Source organism: Amblyomma maculatum, chromosome 6 (genome assembly GCF_055883805.1).
Source record: "Amblyomma maculatum isolate TAMU_Amacu chromosome 6, ASM5588380v1, whole genome shotgun sequence".
Taxonomy (NCBI): Eukaryota; Metazoa; Arthropoda; class Arachnida; order Ixodida; family Ixodidae; genus Amblyomma; species Amblyomma maculatum.
Window position 1 is genome coordinate 111,902,083 of NC_139349.1, and position 24,426 is coordinate 111,926,508.

General features: G+C 50.7%; 1 protein-coding gene across 1 annotated transcript in view; it reads right to left on the bottom strand.

Moving 5' to 3' along the window:
• The window catches only part of LOC146186602 (uncharacterized), an 88,402-nt gene that overhangs the window by 49,361 nt on the left and 14,615 nt on the right, over positions 1-24,426 (bottom strand). The window contains exons 2-3 of the mRNA XM_084607326.1: positions 3,779-3,899; positions 2,725-2,791 (exon numbers count right to left, since the gene is read on the bottom strand). Coding sequence (XP_084463452.1) covers positions 2,725-2,791; positions 3,779-3,820 — 109 coding nt within the window. The 5' untranslated portion in view covers positions 3,821-3,899. The remainder of the gene's footprint in view (positions 1-2,724; positions 2,792-3,778; positions 3,900-24,426) is intronic.

A 24,426-nucleotide genomic window follows, 5' to 3' on the forward strand; every position in this document is an offset into this window, starting at 1 on the left:
CGCTCACATATTGGCTTTGTTTATTTTTCACGTTTGGTTTTTTATTCTGATTTCGTCCTCAACGCGCGATAACGTTGACAAGCGGTCGCAAACAAAACTTGCTCTAGAAATTAAGGCGTGTACTCGTTCGTTCCCTTGGCGTCCCTGCCGTGACAATAACTGTCGTCCATTTAGAGCTTCTTCTTTTAAGCTACAAGAGGTCCCATAAAGGAGAATTTACAAATGAAAAAAAAAAAAATGCCATTCGTAATTAGAGTGGTAATCCAACAATGGTTTGCTGCTGTTGTTGTTGACCAAATAACTTATGGCACGTACCCACATAGGGGGATCGGCCAAGAATTGGGTAGCAAAGAAAATTTTTGAAGTATACTTGCATAAAAAAAAAAAAGTGATTTGAGGGGTAGAGGAAAGGAAACAAAACGGGAAGTCAGTGACATATAAATGAAAAGTGATAACACACACGGGAGATTCACACTGCAATTGTAGAACAAGTGATGTTTAAATATTTAGCAAGGCAAACGATTTGATTCCAGTAAAAAATTTTGCATGGCGGTGAAAACAGACCTGTGACTGTGCCCAAGGATGGTGGCGCCAAATGATAACAATATCGGGCTACTTAAACTGAGGCCAAGCTCTTGCAATGGCCTTTGCATCAACTGTCTTCTCAACGTAGTGAAGCGGCGGCAAAGAAATAAAAAGTGATTTAATGATTCCTGTTCACCGCAAAATGCGCAGACTGGAGAAAGTGCCAAACCAGACCTGCAAAGATAGAAATTTAAAGGCGGGATACGGCATCGCAGCCTTGTTAGAGAAATCTCAAGTTGCCGTGAATGACGTAATTTTCTATTACAAGAATAATTTAGATGCAGGTAGTCATCAGATCTTAAAGGATGTCCATTTTTCATATTTAATAGAACGCTTCTCTGAAACCTCGCTGCGGTGATGTACGCTGTCACCAGAAGGATAGATAATGCAATGGTTTGGTTCATGGGCTTTAACGTCCTAAAGAGACTCGGGTTATGATGGGACGCCGCAGTGGAGGGCTCCAAACAATTACGACCCCCTCGGGTTCTTTGATGTGTGCTGGCAGATCGTATAGAGAACACGGGCGTACTGCGTTTCGCCGACATAGAAACGTGGCGGCCGAAATGGGGATCGAACCCTGGTACCATGGCTCAGCAGTCGAACATCGTAACTGCATATAGGCCAGCTTCAGTTTCCCCTCTGAGCCCCCGTAAAGCCAGCAGCGTCAAAATCACCCGAGATACTTGCTGAGGACGGCACAAATTCACGCACTGAAAGCACACCACAGCCCTTGCTCACGATCCCTTTACGCCTCTCCTCTGTGCGTACGGTACAGTAAACTGTATCAAGTCTGATTAACACCCATGCGTTCCTTCCCTCCTCACAGTATTATCATTTGCCAAAAATTATTTCACTCATATATGCACCTGTCAAGCCACCTATGCACCTGTCACCTGCCACCTATGCACCTGTCAAACAGCTCGTGCGCTCTGGAACGAGGAGGACGGCAGCCATGTTTACACATTCGGTCAGAACAAACACAGAACCACTACTCACCATCCGCTGCGAGCGCCGAAAATGGCGGAGAAAAGCTGCGGATAAGCGGTGAATTAGCGGTGTGGCTGATGGACAGCCTTCGTCCGAGCGTACATTAGCGCTCCCTGACCTCTTTGACTGAAGAGTCGTTGCCCATGAACCTGTTCAACGAAAACTGGACGCAGTGAACTAGGGGAGGGCAAACAAACGCGAGCACACCCCCTCTTTTGGTGTAGATCGCCACCGTTCATGTTTTTATTTTTTTTTTTGTTCACTCCTGCCGGCCGCTTTCTTGCGTTCTTTTACCGCCCACAAACACCAGTCCAGCAGCGAAGATTCACAGAAGAACACTCACGGATATACCTCCGCTGTTTCTTTAGCTGCTCTTTCGACGAGAGCAGCCAATACAAATTGCAAATCTGCAGAATCTGCTCCAGGAGGCTAAGCATCTTCCAGAGACGTTGCGCAAGAAACGGAATAGTACAAGGACGCGGTGGATGACGTCAAGCTGCTGTCTCAAGGTAGTACGGTCGTCTCAAAAAGAACGACAAACCCTCGCGAGAGCATTTGGTATTAATGTGGTAATTAAGCCCCGCTGTGTGGCCAGCCCGAGTATATTGCCACTTGCAACAGTTCATGCTACGATCGTGCTGTCACGGACATATATAGGTATGCACATGCTCAGGGGCGGATTTATGGATCGCTCTCGTAGAGGTCGGTTGAGGGCATGTCGAGAGTGCGTCGTTCCTTTTTGAGCCATGCATTTTTTGGACTTACCCTTTTTTTTTTTTTTAGCAAGGTTATATTTTTTCTGTTGTTCTTTTAAATCCGCTCCTCTGATCAGGCTCTTTATAGCCGCGCATTTCAGCCATCTACATGCGACAGAGACTGTATATAGGCCAAACCAAGCGGGGAAGATGCACGGGCACACTTCATATGACGTCGCAGAAAAAAGAAAAAAAAAAGTGCATATAAGTATCCTGTGCCCTTGTTCGTTCAACGCGTGGCTCTGGCAGAAGTAACGGACCACTACTGGTCCAGGAAATTCCGAAGCTGTCTCCTATATCAAGCAGAAACGTACAGTCGCTGCAAGTGGGCGTACTACAATGTTCCATGGACATGAGCCATCACACGCATGCAGCACAAGGGAGAGTTCTTACTCACCGAGTGAGGTGGCCGACAAGATGTCCTCAACGGCCTCGAGGTCGTTTTGGGACACCCCCCAGGGGACCTGCCAGGCAGCAAAGAGAAAGCACGTCTTTGTGGGACTGCCGCTCCTGCCCTTCACGAGGGGCATGCCCGAAGCTAGCCGCCATCCCTCGTGGATGCGCGCACGGGCGCGTTGCTCTCAAATGCTTGGCGCGCTTGAGACCCCCTCCTCCCCCCTCCAATCACACACACATGTGGCGGGCGAGGGAGAAGAAGAGCGCCACAGCTGAGGCCATTTTCTTCCTTTCCACTACACTTTCCGCCCTCGCCCATCGACGTCCTCCCCCCCCCCCCCCCCCCCCCCTGTGCATCTTTCTGGGAACGATCGTGATAGCGGGGCAGCGAAGAGCTCACCGGGCCATTTTATTAGGCCCCCCCCCCCCCCCCCCCCCCAGCTCACTTTTGGAGGCTAGCACTCTCACATTCCTTCCCTCGCTTTTGTCTTTCTTTCGCTCATCATTAAGACACTCTTTCTTTTCTTTCCATGCGCGCCTCGTTAATCGGACGCTGCTATAGCGCGGTTAGGTGAGCGCGCACGCAGTGACTGGGACTGCCCGTGGCCCGCCGGCTATGAGTAATCGTTGTCGGGGGCGCACTACAGGTCGCCACAGCGGCCACTTCACTCGCACAGTTGGGGGGAGAATGGGAGGGAGCGGGGATGTAACTCCGTAGACGGCAGCTCTCCCTCTCGATGCGACAAATCCCCGTTGAAGACAAGAGGCAGGCAGGCTGTCGGCAAAATGTAAGCGAGGACGAATTTGGGCACACCATATACAACCTCCACAGGGGACTCTGAAAACGTGTCCCAATGACCTTATTACTGATGACTGCATCAGCGGATAAACAAGGCCTGCTCACGCTAGGTATGCATCCACGTATCAGCAGGACGCCAGGACTATAAAGGATTTCAGTTTTAATTAGAGATATAAAAACAAAAAGACTGACCGCACGCGTAGATACGGTGGCTAAAAAATGCGTAGTGGTCCACTGCATAATGCAGTATACTCACCGGCACGCCCTGGACGGCTGGCGGCGGGGGTCGGGCCCGCATGCTGCGCGGCTGCAGCGGCGCACTCAGCTGCGAGCCTCACACATGGCGCCTACCGCGGGGCAGCAAGCCGCCACACGACCTGCGCCCAAAGGATCAATGGAGACATTCGTGAATGATCGACAAAGCCCAAACACAAGCAGAGCAAGAGGAAGCAACGCAGCGCCAAAAGATTCTATCAGGGTGCTTGTAGCTCAGGAGATGCCCGAACGACCTTAAATGTCGGGGGAGACAGCATCTGTTTCTTGCGTTATGTAATAAGCGCTCACAGCGCAGTGAAAGCGTGGCAACCTCTCCCACGCCCAGTGATCCGTTTCGGTAGCTCGACAACTCGATGCGGGGGCTACGCAAAATAGTCTACCCCCCCCCCCCCCTCTCCCCTTTCCCACACACATACACACCTACGCCAAAAGCGTTCTTCAGAAAAGAATGATCTAGTGGGTGGGACTATCGGTAATCAAATTGTCACGGAGGAGGATTATTTACATACTCATACAGGCAAGCAGTGATGTGACTTATCGCAGGAGCTGGCGCGCTTCACACGTGCTAAGTGGAAAACCTATACTTCCGTGCTACCTTCTGGTCTCTCTGCCCGTAAGCTGAAAACGCCCTTTAGCGAACTGCGACACTCTCGAGAACACTGTGCGAGAGCAATCAAGTCGGTGCCAAACCCCAGTCTGGCGTGTCGCGTTGTAACAATCCCCCCGATTCCGCGGTTCCCGTGAAAAAATCATTTAGAACTTGTTAGAATGTAGGTCTGACTAACGTTATATGTGTGCAGCCTGTACCGATAATCACTCCGAACGTAAGAGAATATGTCCTGTTACGTTGATAGGGAACCATGGAACGAGACTGATACCGCCGTGAACACCACTGAAACGTGATGCGGGATTGTTTTTACCTCACCGCGCTCTTCCCACAGGTATGACTATGAACGAAAAAAAGTAAAATGAAGGGCCACTACATTACGTACGTAAGACACTACTTTACAGCGGTGGTCGTGAGAGCTCACTGCTTCTGTAAATATACTACATATTCTTTTTCCGCAGCCCTTTGGAGTCTCCCACGGGTACAACTTGCTAAATGCAGCATATTATTGATTTTCGAGGAGGCGAGAAGCGCAGTAAGTGTCTCACTTGTTGGCTGACACGCTGACAACGCCGTGAGGGAAGGAGGGAGCGAACGAAGACAGACTGAAAGAGATGCCGTAGTCAGTTCCGTCACCAGAGTATATTCTAGAGCACTATACCGGAGTGACACCACACTGTACACGGCTATTTCGCGTTTCGTCAGCGGCCACCGCAGCCTGAGCTGAACCCGAGTACTATAATACGGCACATCAGCAGCCAGGCGCCCCAACCAATGAATGCAGTAGAGACATTCATACTGGACATCGCTGTGTATAGCGCGGATGATACGGAGAAGGAAAAGCTTGGCGACTGCCGCGCGAAGCCCTTCACTTCTTTTTACTCGCTGGTTGTCAGAGCGATGGTTAAGACAGTAGGCGAAGTGAAATCCCTATCAAGAGTATATAGGCCATACTTTTATCTCTGTAACGAAATCGACTCAGCTGTCTATCTCGTTGAGTGACTTGTGCTGTTATTATACCCACTACCATGTAGAACTTAATTTCAAGACGTTCCAACAATATGCGCCTAACCATTGGCACTGAATGCACAAATAAATGCCCAATACTCCACGATATGAAACCGACACTTATCACAGAGCATACTACTAACCTTTTCGAGGAACTTTACAGCTGACCTTACACAAGTTACTACGAACAAGAAATGACCCAAAAGAAATCGGGAAGACACCTAAATAAACTTACAAGACCGAACGGTACCAAACCTAGTTCTCGACTCAGCCATGCGCAGCGGGAGGCGAAGCTGGCTCAGACAGAGCTCAGCGCCAGCTGATCGGCTGAGTCTGGAGGGCCGTATTCGACAATGGCTAAGCGCACTTTTGTGAACCACCCGTGTAATTACTTTATATAAAGAAAGTTTATATTTGTATTCTCTCTCTCTCCCCCGTTAGCCGGCTCCTGCATGTAGTCCACGGTAGGCACATGCCCTCTGCTGCTAATTAATCATTAATCCATTAATGTGTTAATTTATTATGCCACACATATACTCATTTATATGCAGACGTAATCCACCAGCTTATATGAAAGATTACACGGCAAAGATATAAAGCCCCGCTTTTACACGCCGTACGAACGTGCCGGCGTGGCGTAGGGGCAACGTGTCTAACTTAATTAGTTCTCTCATACCAAAGCCCGAATGTCACCTGAGAACTCGGTCATGCCAGGTGCATGGTCTCGTGACGTCAAGTAACGGGACGACCCTTCAGCGCCAACTGCCATAGTATCATTGACGCTGGACTTTCTGGACGTCGTTGCCCTCAGCGCTTTCGCTTTAAAACAGGGCGGTGAAAGACGTGCGCGACATCTTTGGCGATATTCCTTGTTCGCGAAACCACACCGCAAGCTGGCCCACATCACCACGCTTCGAAGGTTATCAGCTTGGTGCCACGGGCTGCGCTGGTCTTCCATAGACTGCAGACAGTGCGTCCTTGAACACCAAGGAACGATCAAGCCTAAAGATTCCTTTACACCGCGCTCGGAATGCGAACGATAAACGCCTCGGCAACGGTGCTCGCGTGCCATCCCGTGATGACACAGTATTACCAGGCACATATCTCGACTGCTTGGCTGCAGCGCTCAATTTCGGTACACCAGGTGCCAACTGTGTCTGCCGCTGTGAAAGAGTTGTTTTACTCGATTGTCCACGGAGAACTTTTCAGAGCCAACTGATCGATGCTGCCAGCGTTGTTAGTGTCCAGCACTCTTGCGGTGTGTCGCCTGAATCTTTTATGAAGCTTCTTTATTTTTATCTTCATTCTACCATTGTCTCTTTTGACGAAAAATTGTGTGTTCAGAAAAGGGGAATATGTATTGTATCCACCGTCGCATAAGTGCTTTGCGATATCTTCCTTGCCCATTTGGACCACGCGTCTGAAACTAACACAGCCCTTCGTAGCGAATATCATTATATATGTCAATTATTTTTTTTATTATATTGAAACTCTCATCCCATGATGTACTTGCAGAAGTGCTAACACGATTTTTGATTACATTTCTAGCTGTTCGCGCTTTCTCAAATTCACCCTGGAACTTCCACAGAATGGATCCATTCAGTTCTTAGATTATTTTTTAACCAAAGTAATCATGAGTGCTGGGTCTTTCTGTCCAGATCAAAGAAAGCTTTGCTGTCTTTCGATTCCTACCATTCTAAGGTGGTGAAGTGCGCTATAGCCTCCTCTTGTTTTAGATCCGCGATGTTAGAGTCATGCACTCATATGTTGCAGTCCAGTTTTCAAGTGCAGCGGCTGGAAAATTCAGGCTATCCGTGATTTTCTTTTATGTGCGGTTGCAGAACCGATGCCAAATAAGCTCAACAAGGTAAAAAAAAATGCTTTTCAAGAACTAGCCAGTCAGAAAAAAAAAAAAAAAAAAAAACTGGAAGTGATTCTTTACATACACATGATATCACATAATCTCGGAAAGATTGTAGGTAAATACAGCATTAATATTGTTTCTTTTTTATGCGACCTGTAAACGATTCTGCAAACTGGTGGGAAACTAAAAAAAAAGCACGTGCGGTAAGCAGCACTTGGACGACAACAAACGTTTTGCTTGCGCAAAAGCGTCATTACAAATACCCCTCAGTTGTCGCCATTTTTATATTGGACAAACCGACAGGTGCTTTTAAACGATCGTTTAAGAGAACACGCGCGTTCCTCGTGGGGTTCGATCTGCCTGTTCACTGTCGCAGTTGCCGGGGTTGGAGCTCTGCGTTCAATTCAGACCAAGATCATCGGAAGAAGGAAGGGACAGCTTGAAAGAGATTGTAGAAGCGGTGTCGGTGGTGGTGGAAAGTATTTATTACAAAAGGAGATGTTGCTCCGTTATACGCGTGGAGAAGGAATTGGTTTTCTTGCGAGGTGGCCTTTGAGTTCTTGTTCTTTTCTTTTCATGCGTGCTTTCTGCGGTAGTTTCTTCTTCGTGGTCATTTTGTCATGTGCAGCTTGTATCATATATGACGCACCTTTTTTATGGTTTGCCTTTTGGTTGTCTTTTGACTCGCTACAGGTCTCCTTTTGATTTCTGGTCACTATCTTTTCTTGCTTGACTGTCCGATCACATGTGCCACCTAGATATAGAAGCCTTCGATGCTTTCGATAAAATTTCAGTTTCAAGTACCGCCCTGTGCCGTCGCCTCCTCTGTCCTGTGTCTGCTGCGGGTTTTATTGCGAAAGCAATACTGCTAGCACTTCGAGCCTTTGGCGTGTCGTGGCGCCTCCATACATGACCTTTCACGTGACCGTGTGACGTCACGCCAGACCGAGAGACGGGGCCCCAGCTCGCGCCATCGGATGGTGGCGGCGAGTCCATACACGGCGCTGTGTCGCAGTCGAGAGAGGGCGCTCGCTGTTTATGACGTCACGCTAGGAGGATAAATAGGGCTGTGGCTCGGCTCCTCGCAGTAGTCGGGGCGCAGCCGCCGAACAAGGCGCAGCCAAGGGTATTGCTTTCGCAATCTTCCAGGCTTGACCAAGCTGAGCCTTCAGCCAACTTTTTAATTTCCAAATGCATATTCTCCTACCCCTTCTTAGAAGACAGACAGCTTCACGGTTCTGGGCAATCCATTATACGGCTCGAAAGTAGACCCTGTGGTATCTACTTTTGACGTGACCACTGCGTGTACTTCTCGAAAGCGACACCCCTGTTAACCAGCTATAGGTGCCTTCTGTGATGTAACAAACTAGCCCTCTAGTGAAAGGCGCCGAAACTCGGGGGCCCTGGATATGATAAAGCTCTACATAACGTTCCCAAGGACGCGGGATCGAATCCCGGCCTCGGCGGCCGCTTTTCGATGGAGGCGAAAAGCAATGCGCCCGTGTGCTGTGCGATGTCAGTGCACGTTAAAGAACCCCAGGTGGTCGAAATTTCCGGAGTCCTCCACTACGGCGTCTCTCATAGCCTGAGTCGCTTTGGGACGTTAAACCCCACAAACCAAACCAAACCTAACGTATGAACGAACAAGCAGCGCCGGATAATTACATGCGGGGGAACACACTCGGCTCGAAGCAACTGAGGCAAGCAGGGACACCCCGACGCATGCGGAAAGAAGGAGAGACAACGCGGGGAGGACCCACGCGCAGCACGCGCGCGTGCGCGGTCCTAATGCGGCGAAACCCGCTTTCCCTTTCGACACCTCGAATGGCGAAGGGGCAGCGGAAAGAGAGCAGCGGTCAAGGTTACGACGAATGAGGAAGAGAAAGGAGAAGAGCAAGGGCGAGATCTGAAAACTGGTTAGGCAATAACTAAGCAAGGGAAGGGGGGGAGACGCCTATTTACAGCGGAGCAAGTATGCACATCTCGCTTACGATCAGAGAGGACAAGAGAGAGGAGAGGGAAAAAGAAGAACTGAAAACGGAAGAAAAAAGGAACGTGACCGCTCTGCGTCCGAGCAATGCGTTTTATTATCCGGGGCGGTGTCGTCATTTCGGTCGCGACAAGAGAATCCCCCACCCCAGCTTGCCCCTCCGGTGCACCTGCCCTACGCTCCACCTGCTACATCTACTCACTCCTCTCATTGCATCGAGAATGAAGGGAGGCGGCCATGAGGGGGTGATGACAAAAAGACGACGAACAACAAAAAGAAAACAAAAAAGGAAGGCTAAGACGCGCCCCTGTTTGCGCTAAAATACAACATTTTTTTTCTCTCTCTCTCTCCGCGCAGGCCATCCTCTGCAACTGTGATGTTACACAGCCTCAGAAAGATCACGTAAGTCAATGCATACTGTAAACGAAAAACGTAAACTCGAGGAAAGCAGCAGCAAGGTGAGGGCAGCTTGGCGCCAAGCGGGGAAATGGGACAGCAGTGCGTGGCGTGGCGGATGCAAGCGAGGGTCCCGGAGTACACAGGAGCCGATCAGCTTATCTTCGCTCTCTCTCTTTTCTTTTTTTCTTTTTTTTTTTTTCTTTTCAGAAGCAGGCTCGACGCTTTAATTTCCCGTTCCATCACTGTTGTGTCGAAACGGGAGCACGCCGCTACCTTTCCTTCCCATAGTAGCCTGAACTGGAGGAATGCAGGTTTCCGCGCGACACACAAACAGACGCGGCAAGGCCGGGCAAGCAGAAAGGCCTCGGTCGCACGCAAGTGCGTGATTTTATGAGAGCAGGTTTCTTTCGTTTCCTCGCTGGTCCTCCATTTCATCGCGCAAGCGTTTGCCCTGTGTGCAGGAAATAAATGGTCCAGTTAGTCCTCCGCACACACCCGTATACATATCGCTGGTCTAACTGCCGTCTCCGTCCTGTAAACCGGCTGTTCTGTTACTGCACAGTCGCGCAGTCACGGTAACGCGCGACAATGCGCATTTCTGTTCTCTATCCATCGTTTATAGATCCTTTAAAAGCATTATAAACGATGGCTCGATCAGTATAGCAGCATGGGCATTGGTGCGACTCTCATGCTCACTCCACTTCCCTGAGTCACAAACAAGTCTGAGAGGTGTCGCGTAAGCGTCCCATCGTAGGAAGCCCACATAGAAACGTATTTTGATCGTTCTATAGGAACAGCAACAAGCATCGGCTGGGACAGAAGTATAGTGACTTTGAACTTGCTCATGGGTTAACTTCACACTGGAAAGGTCAACGTATACGGGTTGGTCCAAGTCTACATACAGACTGTACAAAGGAAGCTCACTACGGGTTTCTTCAGGTTACTTAATGTTAAGGCATCTGTTTCGATGCCTCGGCTCTCGTTTCCTTGAACTCGGTGTTTCATCATGAGTTCATGACGTTTGCTCTAACTAATGGAGAACCGACTGTTTCGAGAACACCGTTTGCTGCATGCGACCTTATACGTATACGTAGCTAACGAAAGGGCGCTTACATGATACGTTAAGCTGAAACCTGGTCCCTTATGAACTTGAGCAGAACATTTTGGCTTGTCCTTGGAACGTACTGGTCCCGTAGGACGCAGTTGTGGTACGTGCTTCGCGCGCGAACGCAGTCAATGGAGGCTTTCTAATACCGAAACTGCGGCGAGAACTGGGCTGCGCATGCGAGCCGCTATGCGACATATTTGCATCCCTCTCTGTCGTCGCTGTTTGTCTCTGCTGACATGGTGCATACCCACGAGAGGAGATTGATCAGGGTTTGATAAGGAATGCAAGAAAATACGGTTGAAATTATAGCAAGGTTTACGGGGTGTAAGGGTGTACATACAAGTCGTAAATTAAAAAAAAAAAGAAAATAAATTTATAATATTGTTACGTGGTGGCATGAAAAGCGATGGAACACGGCGACACAACAGAAACAGAACGACGTGATGACATGACGATGAAATATGCTTTTAATGGCCAGCGGGCCTGGCGCGAGCGCTCCGCCCCGCGCCACTGCCCGCTTCGTCATCTATAGCATTACCCGGGGTCACCGAGCGATCGTCCCGATCGATTGCTAGAAATCCAATGCATGACGTGACGACGAACACAGACACGGGATTGGGACATGAAACTCTGGACACCACAATGAACGTGAAGATGGGATGAATTCTTGCCCCGGAGCATCAAGTCCAATATCTTCACCGTTTGCCGAAGGCCAAGGCTCGTGCACACGCCGAACGGCTTGGGCGGGGGTGCTGTCTTCGCTCGAGTGGTCGTGAGGTCGCTTCGTAGTTGGGACGGTAGGGTCGGTAGGGTCAGCTTTGGGCTCTTCCTGGTCGTCGTGTGTTGTGGTCAAGGCTGGGGAGAGCGGCTGGTCGGGACTGAGCACAAAGGGCTGGGGCAAAGCTGTGCGGCGATCTCCACGGGCTCTTGGCCGATGGTCCCGGCGTACGGTTGGCTTCGACGGTGCAAGGCGAGGATGGGGATGAACCGCACCTCCAACCAAATGTTACGTGGTGGCATGACAAGCGATGGAACACGGCGACACAACAGAAACAGAACGACGTGATGACATGACGATGAAATATGCTTTTAATGGCCAGCGGGCCTGGCGCGAGCGCTCCGCCCCGCGCCACTGCCCGCTTCGTCATCTTCTTAGCAATATTATATGACTGATTACAAACAATAAAACGAGAGCATTGAAAATTTGGAACAGTTTTGAGTGCAGTTAAAAGGATAATCTGCCGGTTGCAGAATAAAAAAAAAAATCGCCAAGAATGGGACCCAGCATAGTCCTGTCACACTCGCATTGAAGGGGACAAGAATGGGAACCGACAGAGCGAGGGGAATTTCCAGATATATGCCTTCCTCTGAATTGTGAGCCGCGGGCAAGAAAGAATGTAGTGCAATATAGTGTAATTCAATTTCCTCGTTCGATTCGGTGGCGACCTACTTGAGCGACTTTACAATAACTTCATACCACCTTCCACACGACGCACGGTCCAGGCGCAACGTCAGTGCACGTTAAAGATCCACGCGTGGTCGGTCGAAAGTATGTATATTCCGAAGCCCTCCACCGCGACACCGACCGAGCTTTTCTCCCCCAACTATTCCGCAGATGTGCCTGGTTGCTCACATCCGCTAACAACTTAACAAGTACCTCGACCTGCACTACAGATTAGAACGAATAACACCCTCTTCCGCGAGAAGGTTGGAAAAGTCACGGGAGGCACAGCTTAGGAAACTGTAGAAGCTGTTCTTCAACATCTCTTGGAAACTGCATACGACTGACCCAGGGTCATCCAAGGGCAAACTATATTTTGTGGAAAGAAGTATGCAAGGTGGTATAAGCCTTTCAAAGAAATCTGGCATTGGATATCAAATAAACCTACCAGAAACAATGGGAGAGAGCGGGGAAGGGGAGGGCAGCTCTGTCCAGCTCTGACCCCGACAGTCAGCAAGAGCTCAACGAGAGCAAGGGGCGCGGTCTACAACAGGATCCCGGTCATTCCCGCTTCTTTCCTACTGATCCACTAATAATATCTCGCTTTTGTTTTACTCCCTCCTCAACCCTTCCCTCACAGCGCGATCAAGCTTTATCTCGCAATAAAGGTTTTCAGTGAGTCCGCCAGGATAGTCACTGCGGCCAGTGTTGTTGCCTTCATAAAAAATGGTACTACGGTTTACATTTCCTCTTAAAGAATTTCCTCTTTCTCCACCACGGACCTGCTCCAGGTGAAGAAATGATGGGCTACTTCAAAATCATTCGGAGTCACATTCTCCCTCCCCCTCTATGGCATATATTTCTCTATTCATTGTTTCACCACTGACTTCCACCCTACGCTAGAAATGAGGTAGTGACTGCCATCCCACCGAACCAAATATCGATTCTTCAAAAACCTCCAACAGCTTCGATCACAAGCCAACATGAATCATTCCCTTTCCTTTTTCCTCCTTCTTCCACACACGGACTTGGCATTTTCTGGCCGCGCATTAGGGCAGCACTTCATCGTACCCACTGCGTTATTTGCCTGCAAGACGTCATGCTGATTGTTTGTTTTCCTTTCTTCCTCCCTGGGGACTGGGACACAGATGCCCAAATATTTCAACAAGGAACCCCACCCGCGTTCCTAACCACGGCGCCATGTCACGAATGCGAGCCGTTTCAACGGAGGTAGACAGGCAGGTGCCAAGCAGCGAGGTCACAAAACTTACGAAACGGTAGAGACGAAACCCGAAAAGAAAAAAAAAAAAAAAAAAAGAGAAGGAAATAACCAAGAAAATATAGCAATAACAGCAAAGTAAAGAACGCGAGGCGGGCATTCGTCATGGCGGACCATGCGCAGTGCATGCAACAGGATTCCACGAAGACGGCGCCGTTACTAGGAAGCGGGAGGTAGGCCTCCTCCTGGGTCCCCGTGCTCGCTATTATTTCGCGTCCAGCCGTAATCGCACAAAGGGCAGAGAGACGCCGCTCTCGAACGGAATGGAATGCAGAAAGCGGGGCGCTCCTTGCTATCCTTGGTAGGGCCCGCTCCGCGTTTCGTAGCTGTCCCAAGCCGAGTGCGGGCGGCTACTTGCTGAGGAGTGTGAGACGCAAGGAGAGGAGGGAGGGGCCGCGCAGCGCGAGTAGTACGGCACGGCCGGCACACGCCCGGGCACAGCACCACGTACAACGCAAGCACGCAAATAGCAGCGTCGACGACGACGACGCGAACGGTTTCAGCCGCCGCCTCAACGGCGTCCAGAGCCACGCCGCAGCAGCACGCGCAGGGTCTCGGAGCAAGCAAGCTGCGGCGCGCACACGGGGAACGGCAAGGTGGAGCGAATCAAATAAAAGGAAAATGCGCGCGGGGAGTGACCGAGAGAAGGAAACACACAGGCACCATCACGGGCCTTACTGGATGCAGCACGCGGTGTTAAGTAATAAACAGCGAGCAAGACAGAGACCGCAAGCCGAGAGCGAAACAACTAAACGAAAAAGAAAGAAAGAATAAAGAAAGCAAGCAAGCAGGATAAGATGCAGGAAGGCAGTAAAGAGCAGCGGGATGGAAGAAAAGACGCATACAAAAACACAGGGATGGGGGGAGAGACTCTGCCAACTGAAGGCTGTGGCACTCTATAAGAGAAAACAAGAAAAGGTAAAAAAAAAAAAAAAAAAGATGAAGAGAAAATGACCGTACAAGATCGGAGAAGAAATCCATGCACGCGCGGGCGCGCGCAAACACACAGGCGGCGGATAGAGAGAGGTAAGAAGCCTTGCAAGACGAGAAAGAGAGGTAGTAGAAGAGAAAAGCCAGTGGGTGGGTAACGCGGCGACGGAGGAGGCAAACTCACAAAAACAGAAGGCGAAGCTTTTAATGCCTCCGACGAAAACAGAGATGGGGACAAGGGGGGAGTCCGAGGAATTTGCAAGCATCTGCCAGGCGTCCCAGAAATATGAAAGGGACGAGTAGCAGCAACGGGGAGGGGGGGCCCAGGGTGGGGAAGCCGGCAGAAAGAGAGGTGGGGAGTCACCGAATTCCACAGCTTTCTCCTCGCCCTCCTCTTGGAACGTCTCCAAAGGAACACGTAGGAAGAAGGAATGGTGAGGAGGGCCGGCACTGGCGTTCGGTGGATGCTGCGACGGCGTCTTCCCTCTCCAGCGATGCTTCATTGCTTCTGGAGAGAAGACGAACCCCCTCCTCCAGCCTTTCCCCATACCCATTTCTCCATGCAAACGGCCGGCCGCACTAGAAGTGCGAGGAGAGTCTTCGCAGGCCTCGAAGCACCCTACTCCGCACGGCTCTTCTCTGCTCCGCACCTGGATGGGGAGCTAGCTGTTCGCGTCAACTCCACCAGCGGCGAGTCCAGGAAGAAAGCGCCGCTTTGCCGTTGCGCTTTGCGCGACGTGTCCCTCGACAGTAAGGGGGAGAGAACGAAAGAGGAGCAGATGCAAGCAGGGGCGAGGAAGCGTTAATCGTTTCAGAGAGAAGGCCCGCGAAAGCGATGCAGCATCTACCGGCAGAGAGGAGGAGGCCGCTCTCTGCCTCCTCCGCGCCTCGCATTCCTGGCTTTGTGGCCCCGCTTTATTTCTCCACTTGACGACACCCGCTGGCTGACTTTTTGGCGCGCTCGGACACTGCGCGGCTACCGATGACTGTTCGTTCTCCGCAAAGCGGACAGATCGGTAGCCGGGCCTCGGGTACTGCGCAACGATTGATAAATGCTTGCGCTACGAAGTGTCTGTGCAAGGGCTAAACCAGGGCCGGCATTTTGAAAGCTTGTGCTAAATAGGCGTGTGCAAGTGGGCGTGGCTGGCGCGTTCTCTTTCTCCGAAAAACGTCAATGTCCTCACAGCCGCCGTTTCGAGTACGTTAATTGAGCAAAAGCTTCCAATAAGTTTAAATTAAAACACACCTGCCCGTCCCTGCTTTGCGGACGCTTTATCATATCTATATCGTACGCATTATAGCACAGTTTCTGTAATGTTCATTTTTCGACGCAAATAATGTTTAGAAGCGATACAATGCCAGCAATGCAAAGACAACCAGCCACACTCGCACCGGCTAAAACTCCGAAAACACACAATGATGCACATGTTTATGAACTTACCTACTCGAAATCGAACAACGTCTTTCAAGCCATAAACAAGCTAACTCTGTCCGAGAGTGAGTTAATGGAGGAGAAGCAATTAGCGATTTTCACGAGCCATGGAAAGGGGGTGGGGGCGGAGGTGCTTAAACTTATCCAACATGGCGACGTTACGGAGGGCTGCTTCTGGGTTACCGCTATTGTTTTTTCTCTCGAAATTTCGTTATAAACACCAGCGCTATAGCTTCTTGGCCAACGACGGCAGCCTCGTGTGAGCAAAGCACTCTCGTCTCGGCAGTGTAAATGAATCAGGCACTCCCAGGCACACAAATTTGGAAATAAAGGTCGAAGCGCACTTTCCATAGAATTAAAAAAAAAAAATCTAGATGCGGTGGAGGCTCATGGGGATATGCTGCGTCATCGCGAAGCAGCCCAGTTTCGTTTCAGCAAATACCTGCAGGCACAGTTCCCGCGTTTTAAGACACCGATGCAAAGGCGGATGGATATGTGGGGAGGTGGCGAAAGGAAAGGCGAAAAACGCTCCAAAGCCGAACAAAAAATTTGCATACAGAAAGCATGCTGACAAACATTTTTTCGACAATAATAAAATTAAAAATATAAGTCCAAGAAATATATGGTTAAAATAAAATCGGCTGCTCTATCCAAATGCGCCTTCGAAGAGCGACCAACCTATATTATCTGTCGCATAGTCGTTGATGTCGGTGCAAACTCTCCTGCCAAGTGTTGGCAAACACCTTGAGCATAGTCTGCGTGCACCGCATTTGGTCCATCAATGTGCAAAGTGAAAAAAAAAAAAAAAAAAAAAAAAAAACATGAAGACTTGTAAACAGCGCCTTCGTTCTACCCCCCCCCCCCCCCCCCCTCCTCTGTCTCTCTCTCTGTTTTGCAATTTGCACTAATGCCAAACTACCTTTTGCAACCAGTCTGCAGTTTCGGCGAAAGCGTATATAGCGCAAAATGGCAACACTATACCTTAGGAAGCGTGGCATGCTAAGCATGAAACGCTATCCTGATATAGTCCTTATGCAGACCAGCTTCTAGTCGCAACGTCGACTAAATAAGTGTTTCTTCTGCAAGTGCAACTCGGGCAATTAAGAGACGTCAGCTCCCGCAGCCTGCGAAAACAATGGCCGCGAACTCGAGGTCGCCAACGCCGCATGCCTGTCCGTTTTCCTCGCGACCCAAGAAGCCGTGCCCGGGGCAGCGAACAACACATGCGCGGCTCGCGCGGAATTCGCCATTACATCTGTTCGGTGGGTCATGCATCTCCACTTCCCCGCTTCTCGCGAGAATAACACACGTACGACGAAGCAGAGTCAGCACGCAAGTAACGACGCAAACAGATACAAATGAACAGGCACTTGCTAGAGGAGAAGGAGGGAGGGGGGGGGGGGTCGTTTTTCCTCGCGGCAGGGGGCTTCTCTGCGGCTCATCGTGGCAGCGTCGTCGCAATCCCTCTTTATTTTAACCACCCTCAAACTAAACAGCGCCACTCGGAAGAAAGGCAGGAAGAGCACGTGCTGGAACTGCGAAGAACAGGACAATTTTTCGTCTCCCTCCCGCGGGGAGGGGACAAGAGGGTGATCGGCGCAAGTCGCGCGGCGGCGAAGAAACACACGTACACAAACGAACGCACGAATTCGCAGCAGAACACGCGCGCAGCAGAGCAGAGAGCGTCCAGCAGTCGTCGCCGGGACGGCGAAAATCGATGGCAAGAAACTGCTCGAGTAATCGGTGCACGCCGGTCCGCGCAATTAGCTGGCCGGCCGAAGAAGACCCCTCGGCCAAACTCCAGATTCATTTCCACTGCCAGGCTGGCCTGTTAAAAATGACATCCACGCCCCCTTCGGGGCTCGGCCTCTAACAAAACGGGCGACCATGTCAATTAAATGTGAGACGAGTCGGAGCGCGCGGTGAGGAGGAGGAGTCCCGCGTGAGAAAACAAGCCGAGAAGAAGGCGGGAGTTGTTAGGAGCGCTCAAGGCAGGCGGCTCTACTGACCAGCGAGGCATCCTCCTCCTCGCAGCCTCTCTTTCGATGCTAGCTACGCTCGGTGGGCCACTTTCGCCGCGGGACATGGTCACTGCAGGGAGAACGCATCGACATGGTTACTGCTGCATATGCAGTCACCAGCACAGCGAAAGCACGAATGTCGCTTTCGCTAATACCAATGCCAATTGGCAAACTGGGTCCCTTACATTCCCGACGTAGCCAGTGTGTCTCAGTGGATATGTCGCTCTCCTGCTGAGCCCGAGGACGCATCCCGCCCGTAGCGGCGGTTTTTTCGGCAAGGAGACGAAACGAAAAGGGTGTTCGTGTGCGCTGCAATGTGACTGCGCATTAAAGCCCATTAAAATGGAAGACTAAACTTCACACAATAGCGTACATTGCCTGGCATAGGCGCGTTTCGTGGCTGCACGTCTGTCACCTGCTCCCCGCCTTTCCGCCTCTCAAAGCAGACTTGTACACGTGCTACACTTGTGACGTTTGGGTGGGAAAGATATCGCGTGCCATCGGAGACGACATTTTAAATCCTTCAAAATTACAGCCGGTGGAGTAGAAATATGAGGGACAGCGACTTGTTTTGCTTCACCGTCACCGCATACAACGCGAACATCCGACTTCTTCGGAGCGAATCAGGCAAGTACCTCAAACAAATTTGGTAAAAACGACGACCAAATGCCATTTCTGATGTGCCAAATTTGAGCTGCAAGGATTCTGCGATTTAGCTAGGGGAAGCGTTATATACGGCGCGCATGTAATGTGCAACAATAGGGAGTTTTAGAATAGGGGGACCCAAGGCTTGGGGCCCCCAAGGAAATAGCGCGCGGCAGCGCAACGTGCTAGCCGAGCGGCGAATTTTAGAATAGGGGTTTTCCCGACGCAGCGGAGCCGGGCTTGCGTTCGTCGATTGCAGCGCCACGACGGTAGCCAAGGAAAAGAATTTTAATATATAAAAGCAAACAACGTTATATTATTCATCAAAAAGTACTATTATTGTGCAAAAACTATCTTAAGACTACCGGTTATATAAACCGTTTTCGTCAGACAAGACGAAATCGGCCAATTGTCAATCCAGGCCGAGACCGGGAAACCTCATTTGAACCTTCCGCGCTTTCCGCCGTCTGGTCCCCATGGCAACCAAAGGAGGCGAACTCGCTAAGCCTAACAGCTCGGTAAATCCGGAAGCAATCTGAAAATTTAGCACGTTTTATCGCTAAAATTTGGTTGTGCGGGCATTATGAGACATAGCATAAGCTTCGTTGGCCTTTCATTTTCCATGAACGCGTGACACCATGGAGCGGTGACGACGAATGTGTGCCGAGGCGAGCGGCCGCCGCTTGGCCGAGCGCCGCCATGTTGCCGTAACCCAAGCGACCCAACGGCGGCTTGGGGCGAACGCTATTTTGGAAAAATAGGGGCCGCCCCAAGCGTTAACCCAAGACCCCAAGCGCGCCTTACGTTCTGCGCATGCGCATTTCGACGCCCCAAGCTCCTTGGGGCCCCCTATTCTAAAACTCTCTAATGCGTTATCAAGCGCTAGCGGATGGTGTCCTCTTCGAAGCACGCCCTTTCCGCGACCGGCGACTTCGTCTTATCATTAGGCCGATGTTGAGAACGGTGGTTCGAAATGTAGTAATAGTATGCGTTTTTGTAGCTGCGGAGGCCAAGGATCCGTATTAGTGGAAGATCCATGATGGAACCGTCATTTAGAGGTCAATACGCCCCTGTGACGTGTAGTTGCGGCCATGCACGTAGATGACTGCGGATTTCTCTGGGCCCGCGCACTGCACGCCACTTGAGGTGATAAACGCTTCGACGAGTGTATATGGCTAACTGGAGAGCTTTGTGCCTACGACCAGACACATGCTTCCTTCCAAGCTAGACGTTTCTCCGGCGGTCTATACAGGTGGCGACACGAAACGCAGAGCTGCCAATTTCAGTCTGGTTGTGCCACTTTTGGCCAGGTGACATCACTTCTACACAGCCAATCAGGAATTGCACAACATAAGCCTTATGACAGCCAACGCACTTTTTTTTCCCCGATGACGCTTCTAATCCCGCATCGTTAATAAGGCATCCCAAGGGGAATGGCGTCACCTGGACTGTGAGCCAAAGCAGTGGATAAGCGTCGAGCAAAACTTTGTGTCACCGGCTTTCGGCCATATGTCGGTGACGTGCGATAACAAGAAGGAAAACCGCGGGCTCAGCTATTGGGTTTTAATGAGGATTTAATGCGAAATCATTTCTTGGCTCACAAGTGGCGTGGACAGGAATAGCGGACAAAGCGTGCCAGCGCAAACTGTTAATAGAGAGAAAAAAAAATCATTGCCGCGATTGCGTTTCGAACCCGCAGCAGAATGGACAAATCAGCTTCCCTGACGAGATCACTGTACCACGAGTCCTTCAGTACTCTGACTGTACTATCGCAGCAGGCGATCACGCCTCAAGTAAATCTGCAACACACTTTCGCGCTGTACAGTGAACATCGTCGCATTCATGAAGTTCCATCTGAGCCTAACCTATAGGGTAAACACCTAGGTAAACACGCCATTTGCTCGAGTGCGGCCGATGTGCGCTAGCGCAGTGTCTGGTCAGTACACCAGGCGGCGCCACAAAAACTCGCAATGCTTTCGCATTACAACAATTGAGGGGTGGGAGGCGGCCCTATCCAGCTCTGGACTAGAGGCCCAACGGGCCCTCGTGACACGCGCGCGGATAGCAGCGGCAGCCGCTGGAGTCCCGGACTAGGGACCCCACCTACACATCCCCCGCCCTTATCTCTTTCAATAAAGCTTTTCACTCACTCACTCACTCGCAATACTGCATGGACCTAAGCAGACATAAGTGCACCCCGGGAACTTTTCAAATAAGGCAGTGCTATACTATGTATCAGCATCAGCATTCCTGACGTGTATAGTGACTTTCTCTCAACGCATATGGAGCTTGGAATGTTTTACCGCTGGACGCACTACTTCTCGATTAAAAAAAAAAAAAAAATCTGAAGGGAAGAAATCAACATGGGGCAAGAAATCGCTGCTACCGGGAAACGCAGGGCACAACATCCGGGGCCGTGTTCTAGGAAAGTGACCCCCTTTCCCTCTCTCTTTCAGAGCTTCGCTACTTTTTGCGTCAGTTCTGATCGACAGACCAAGGCTATCGGCTTCCGCGTATAGCGGTGTGGAAACCACCCCATTGTAAACAAGCTGCAATACAGCGAAGGCGTGGAAGCGAGGAGAAAGAGAAACGCACGCACGTAGGCAGGGCAGGCTCCCCCAACCTCTGCACGGTGTCGGTTCTTTTTTTCTCTCTCTCTCTCTCTCTCTCTTTGAAGGCGAGCTCCGCACTGGACATCCAACCACTACTGCGCGCTTTCAACATATGCGATATTAATACATTGTACTATTACTGCTATTACTATTATTAGGTTGCAACACTGAGGACTATATGATGATGGAAGGTGTACGTATCAACACAGACGAATGACGTCAGGAAACAGAAGCAGATCTCGCAACACACGGCTGAAATATCGTCGAATATCCCCTGCAATATTCAGATACGAACGCGACAGATTAAAAGCCGTTTCCGTGTTCAAATTTCCACTAAACGCTGAAGTCAGGAATTCGCATTCAAGCTTGATGCCGCTCTCAAACATTGACGCAAGAAAAGAAGCAAAACTGCACGATGCTTGCTCGTTGCAAGAGCTGTGTGAGAAAAACATGCGCGGGAAGAGCTGCGCATGGAATGCAACAAATAACACACACACACACACACACACACACACACACACACACACACACACACACACACACACACACACACACACACACACACACACACACACACACACACACACACACACACACACACACACACACACACACACACACACACACACACACACACACACACACACACACACACACACACACACACACACACACACAATTTATTTAATAAAAGCTAGTTTACTCCTATTGCCTTACAGTGCAGAAAATAGAAGCCAGAGAAAGAGAGAGGATGGAGGAGGATAAAACTAGCGCTGCCGATTTCGGGCTCCCTCCCTAGCACGCCGTTTCCTCGAAAGAAAGTCGTCGATGCCCCGGTTCACGGAACCGATGCCAGCGCTGTCTCCCAAACCTAACGCCTCCGTGTCAGAGCCCTCGAAGAGCGATCCGAGCAAAAGACACCGGGTAGCAGGGCACAGAAGAAGAGAGAAAACGAAATAAAAAGAAGGGGCTTACAGAGAGCTAGCTGGAACAGAAAAAACAAAAATACTTCGAAGGAGGTTCCTGCTGCATCTGAGGCGGTGGGATGGGAGGAGGAAGGCTGTTTACGAGGTACACGAGGAGAAAGGTAACGTAGGTGGATCAAGTTCGGGCCCAAAGTTGGCCAGGAGCGGGAGGGACGAGGAAGGGGAGGGCAGAGATTCTTGCTCGAGACGGTAGCCGCGTAAAAAGGGGAGGGGCAGCACTCCGCGAAGACGAAGGCGGAGGGGGTGGAAGTGGGGCTAGAGACGGTGCGGTCGCGAGCGCCATCTGCCGTCGTCGAAGTAGAGCGGCTACTGTGCACGCAAACGTGTGCCCGCAGCAGAGAAACAAAAATTGAAACCACCGCATTCTTTTGCGGAAACGCGGCAGCAGGCGAGGCCGGCCGGGACGATTGTTTCGCGAGTTTATATATGCTTGCCGTGAACGGCGGCCAGTCTGGAGTCGCGAAACAGCGAGCCGCCGCCCGAGCAGCGACGTATCCTTGCACGGGAAAGGCAAGGTGCCGGGGCCCGCGTTGTCAATCTTGTCGCCGAGACAAACGACGACGTTGGTCGGTTGAAGGCAGGAACAATCTCTCTCTCGCTCCCTCTCGTCCGCGAACTGGTTTGTTGGCCCTTTTTAAGAGTTGGCGATTTGCATTCATTCGCAGAGGTGAACTCGAGTGTAGTCGTCTTCGTCTCTTCCCGCCAGCGCACCCGTCCGCTGTCTCTGAGTCCATCCGGGGAGCACTAAGCCCTCGCCGATGAAGTGATCGGCAGATGAAAGAACAGCACTCAAGAAAGCCTTGAGCAAAGGGACGCTCTCCACGTCCTAGCCGCAACAGGTGTTTACGGAAGCTGGAAAGGGCGTCCACTAGATCTTTAACGCGATAGCGTAAAAAGACCCGTTACTCACAAAATTCGGCGTTGTGAGCGAAAAGTCGCGGGAATGGCGCTGGAAGGTGGTAGCTGGCATAGCCTGGGACTGATTCTTCGACGGCTTGTGCGACTTAACGGTTAAACCCACTTTATGTCGCAAAGCTAGGAAGATCTCCGGCTGCTCACTTGAGTTGGCAAGCCTGGAAAATTCTATACTTCGTCTCACAAGATGTTTGCAGCACTGCGAAAGGCAGGGGCACCCCGGTCCAATCAGGACCACGCGCACCACAATAGGCAGTTGTGCTCCTACGCGCCTCTCGCCCCCCAAATTGGCGAGGGCGACAGTAGGAGCACAATTATCTATTATAGTGCGCTGGGGCGAGATGCACTGATCCTAAATGAGCCAGGGCTCCCCTGCCTTTCGCAGTGCTGCAAATATCTTGCGAGACAAAGTATAAAGGGCACTTCGGACCCCCAAAGTGCGACTCCATTACAACACCTCTTTCTCTCTTCACTCCACTTTCCTCCTTTTCCTCACGGCTCGATTAAGGTGTCCGCGGAGAACTGTGACAGATTTGCGCATCTTCTTTCTTGTAAACCAATTTGAAACACCGCTGATGCCTGCTGCACTGCGCCTTCTTCTGTATGCTGTTTAGTGCGACGTCGAGGAAGCGCCAAATGAAAGGAGCCGCACGGATGCCTGAATCGGACGCCAGGCGGGGTCATCTTCGTATATGCGTGAATGACGTCATGACAGGATGTGACGTCACGACGTCAGTTGCAATAATGACGCCACCATGTGATGACGTCATAGTCAGCCATCTCTGTCGTTATCTCATCACTGCCACTAACTACCACTATCATTATCGGTCACTATCTACCACTGACTAAAGTTCTTCACTGACAGCTTTCAGGGTAAATAGCGGCGGTGGTCTCCATGGCAACCGCGTTGGCATGATAGACAAGGGAAAAACTGTCCAGCGCGGCTAAGTCCGGCCCTGATTAACAGCTATAATGTGACCGGACGGACACCGACAGTATGTCATTACATGTTTTCGCCTTAATAAGAATCAACCAATTCCAGTGCCCTTGGATTCCCGAGACAGCCTCGTTACAACCAGGCCGCGCAGGGTGGTCGCAAATGCTATCGCGTCATACCCATAAAAAAAAATATGGCGGAGGCGCAGCTAAAGTGTCCCCATAATTTTTTTTTACTCTGACTTTCCTTTCGGCATTTTTTTCTTGGTGGTGATACCTCGTTATTGGGAACGCACGGTGATAAACGTGGCCACGCAACCGCAAGTCACTAGAGCTGTAGGCGGAGGTTTAGGAGACGACGGTGGCGCCAGTGGGGAAGCGTGCGCAAGTAGAACAATTAAATCCACTTACAAAAAGCCACTAGGCAGCGTTCTAAGTGCACAGAGTCACTGCAC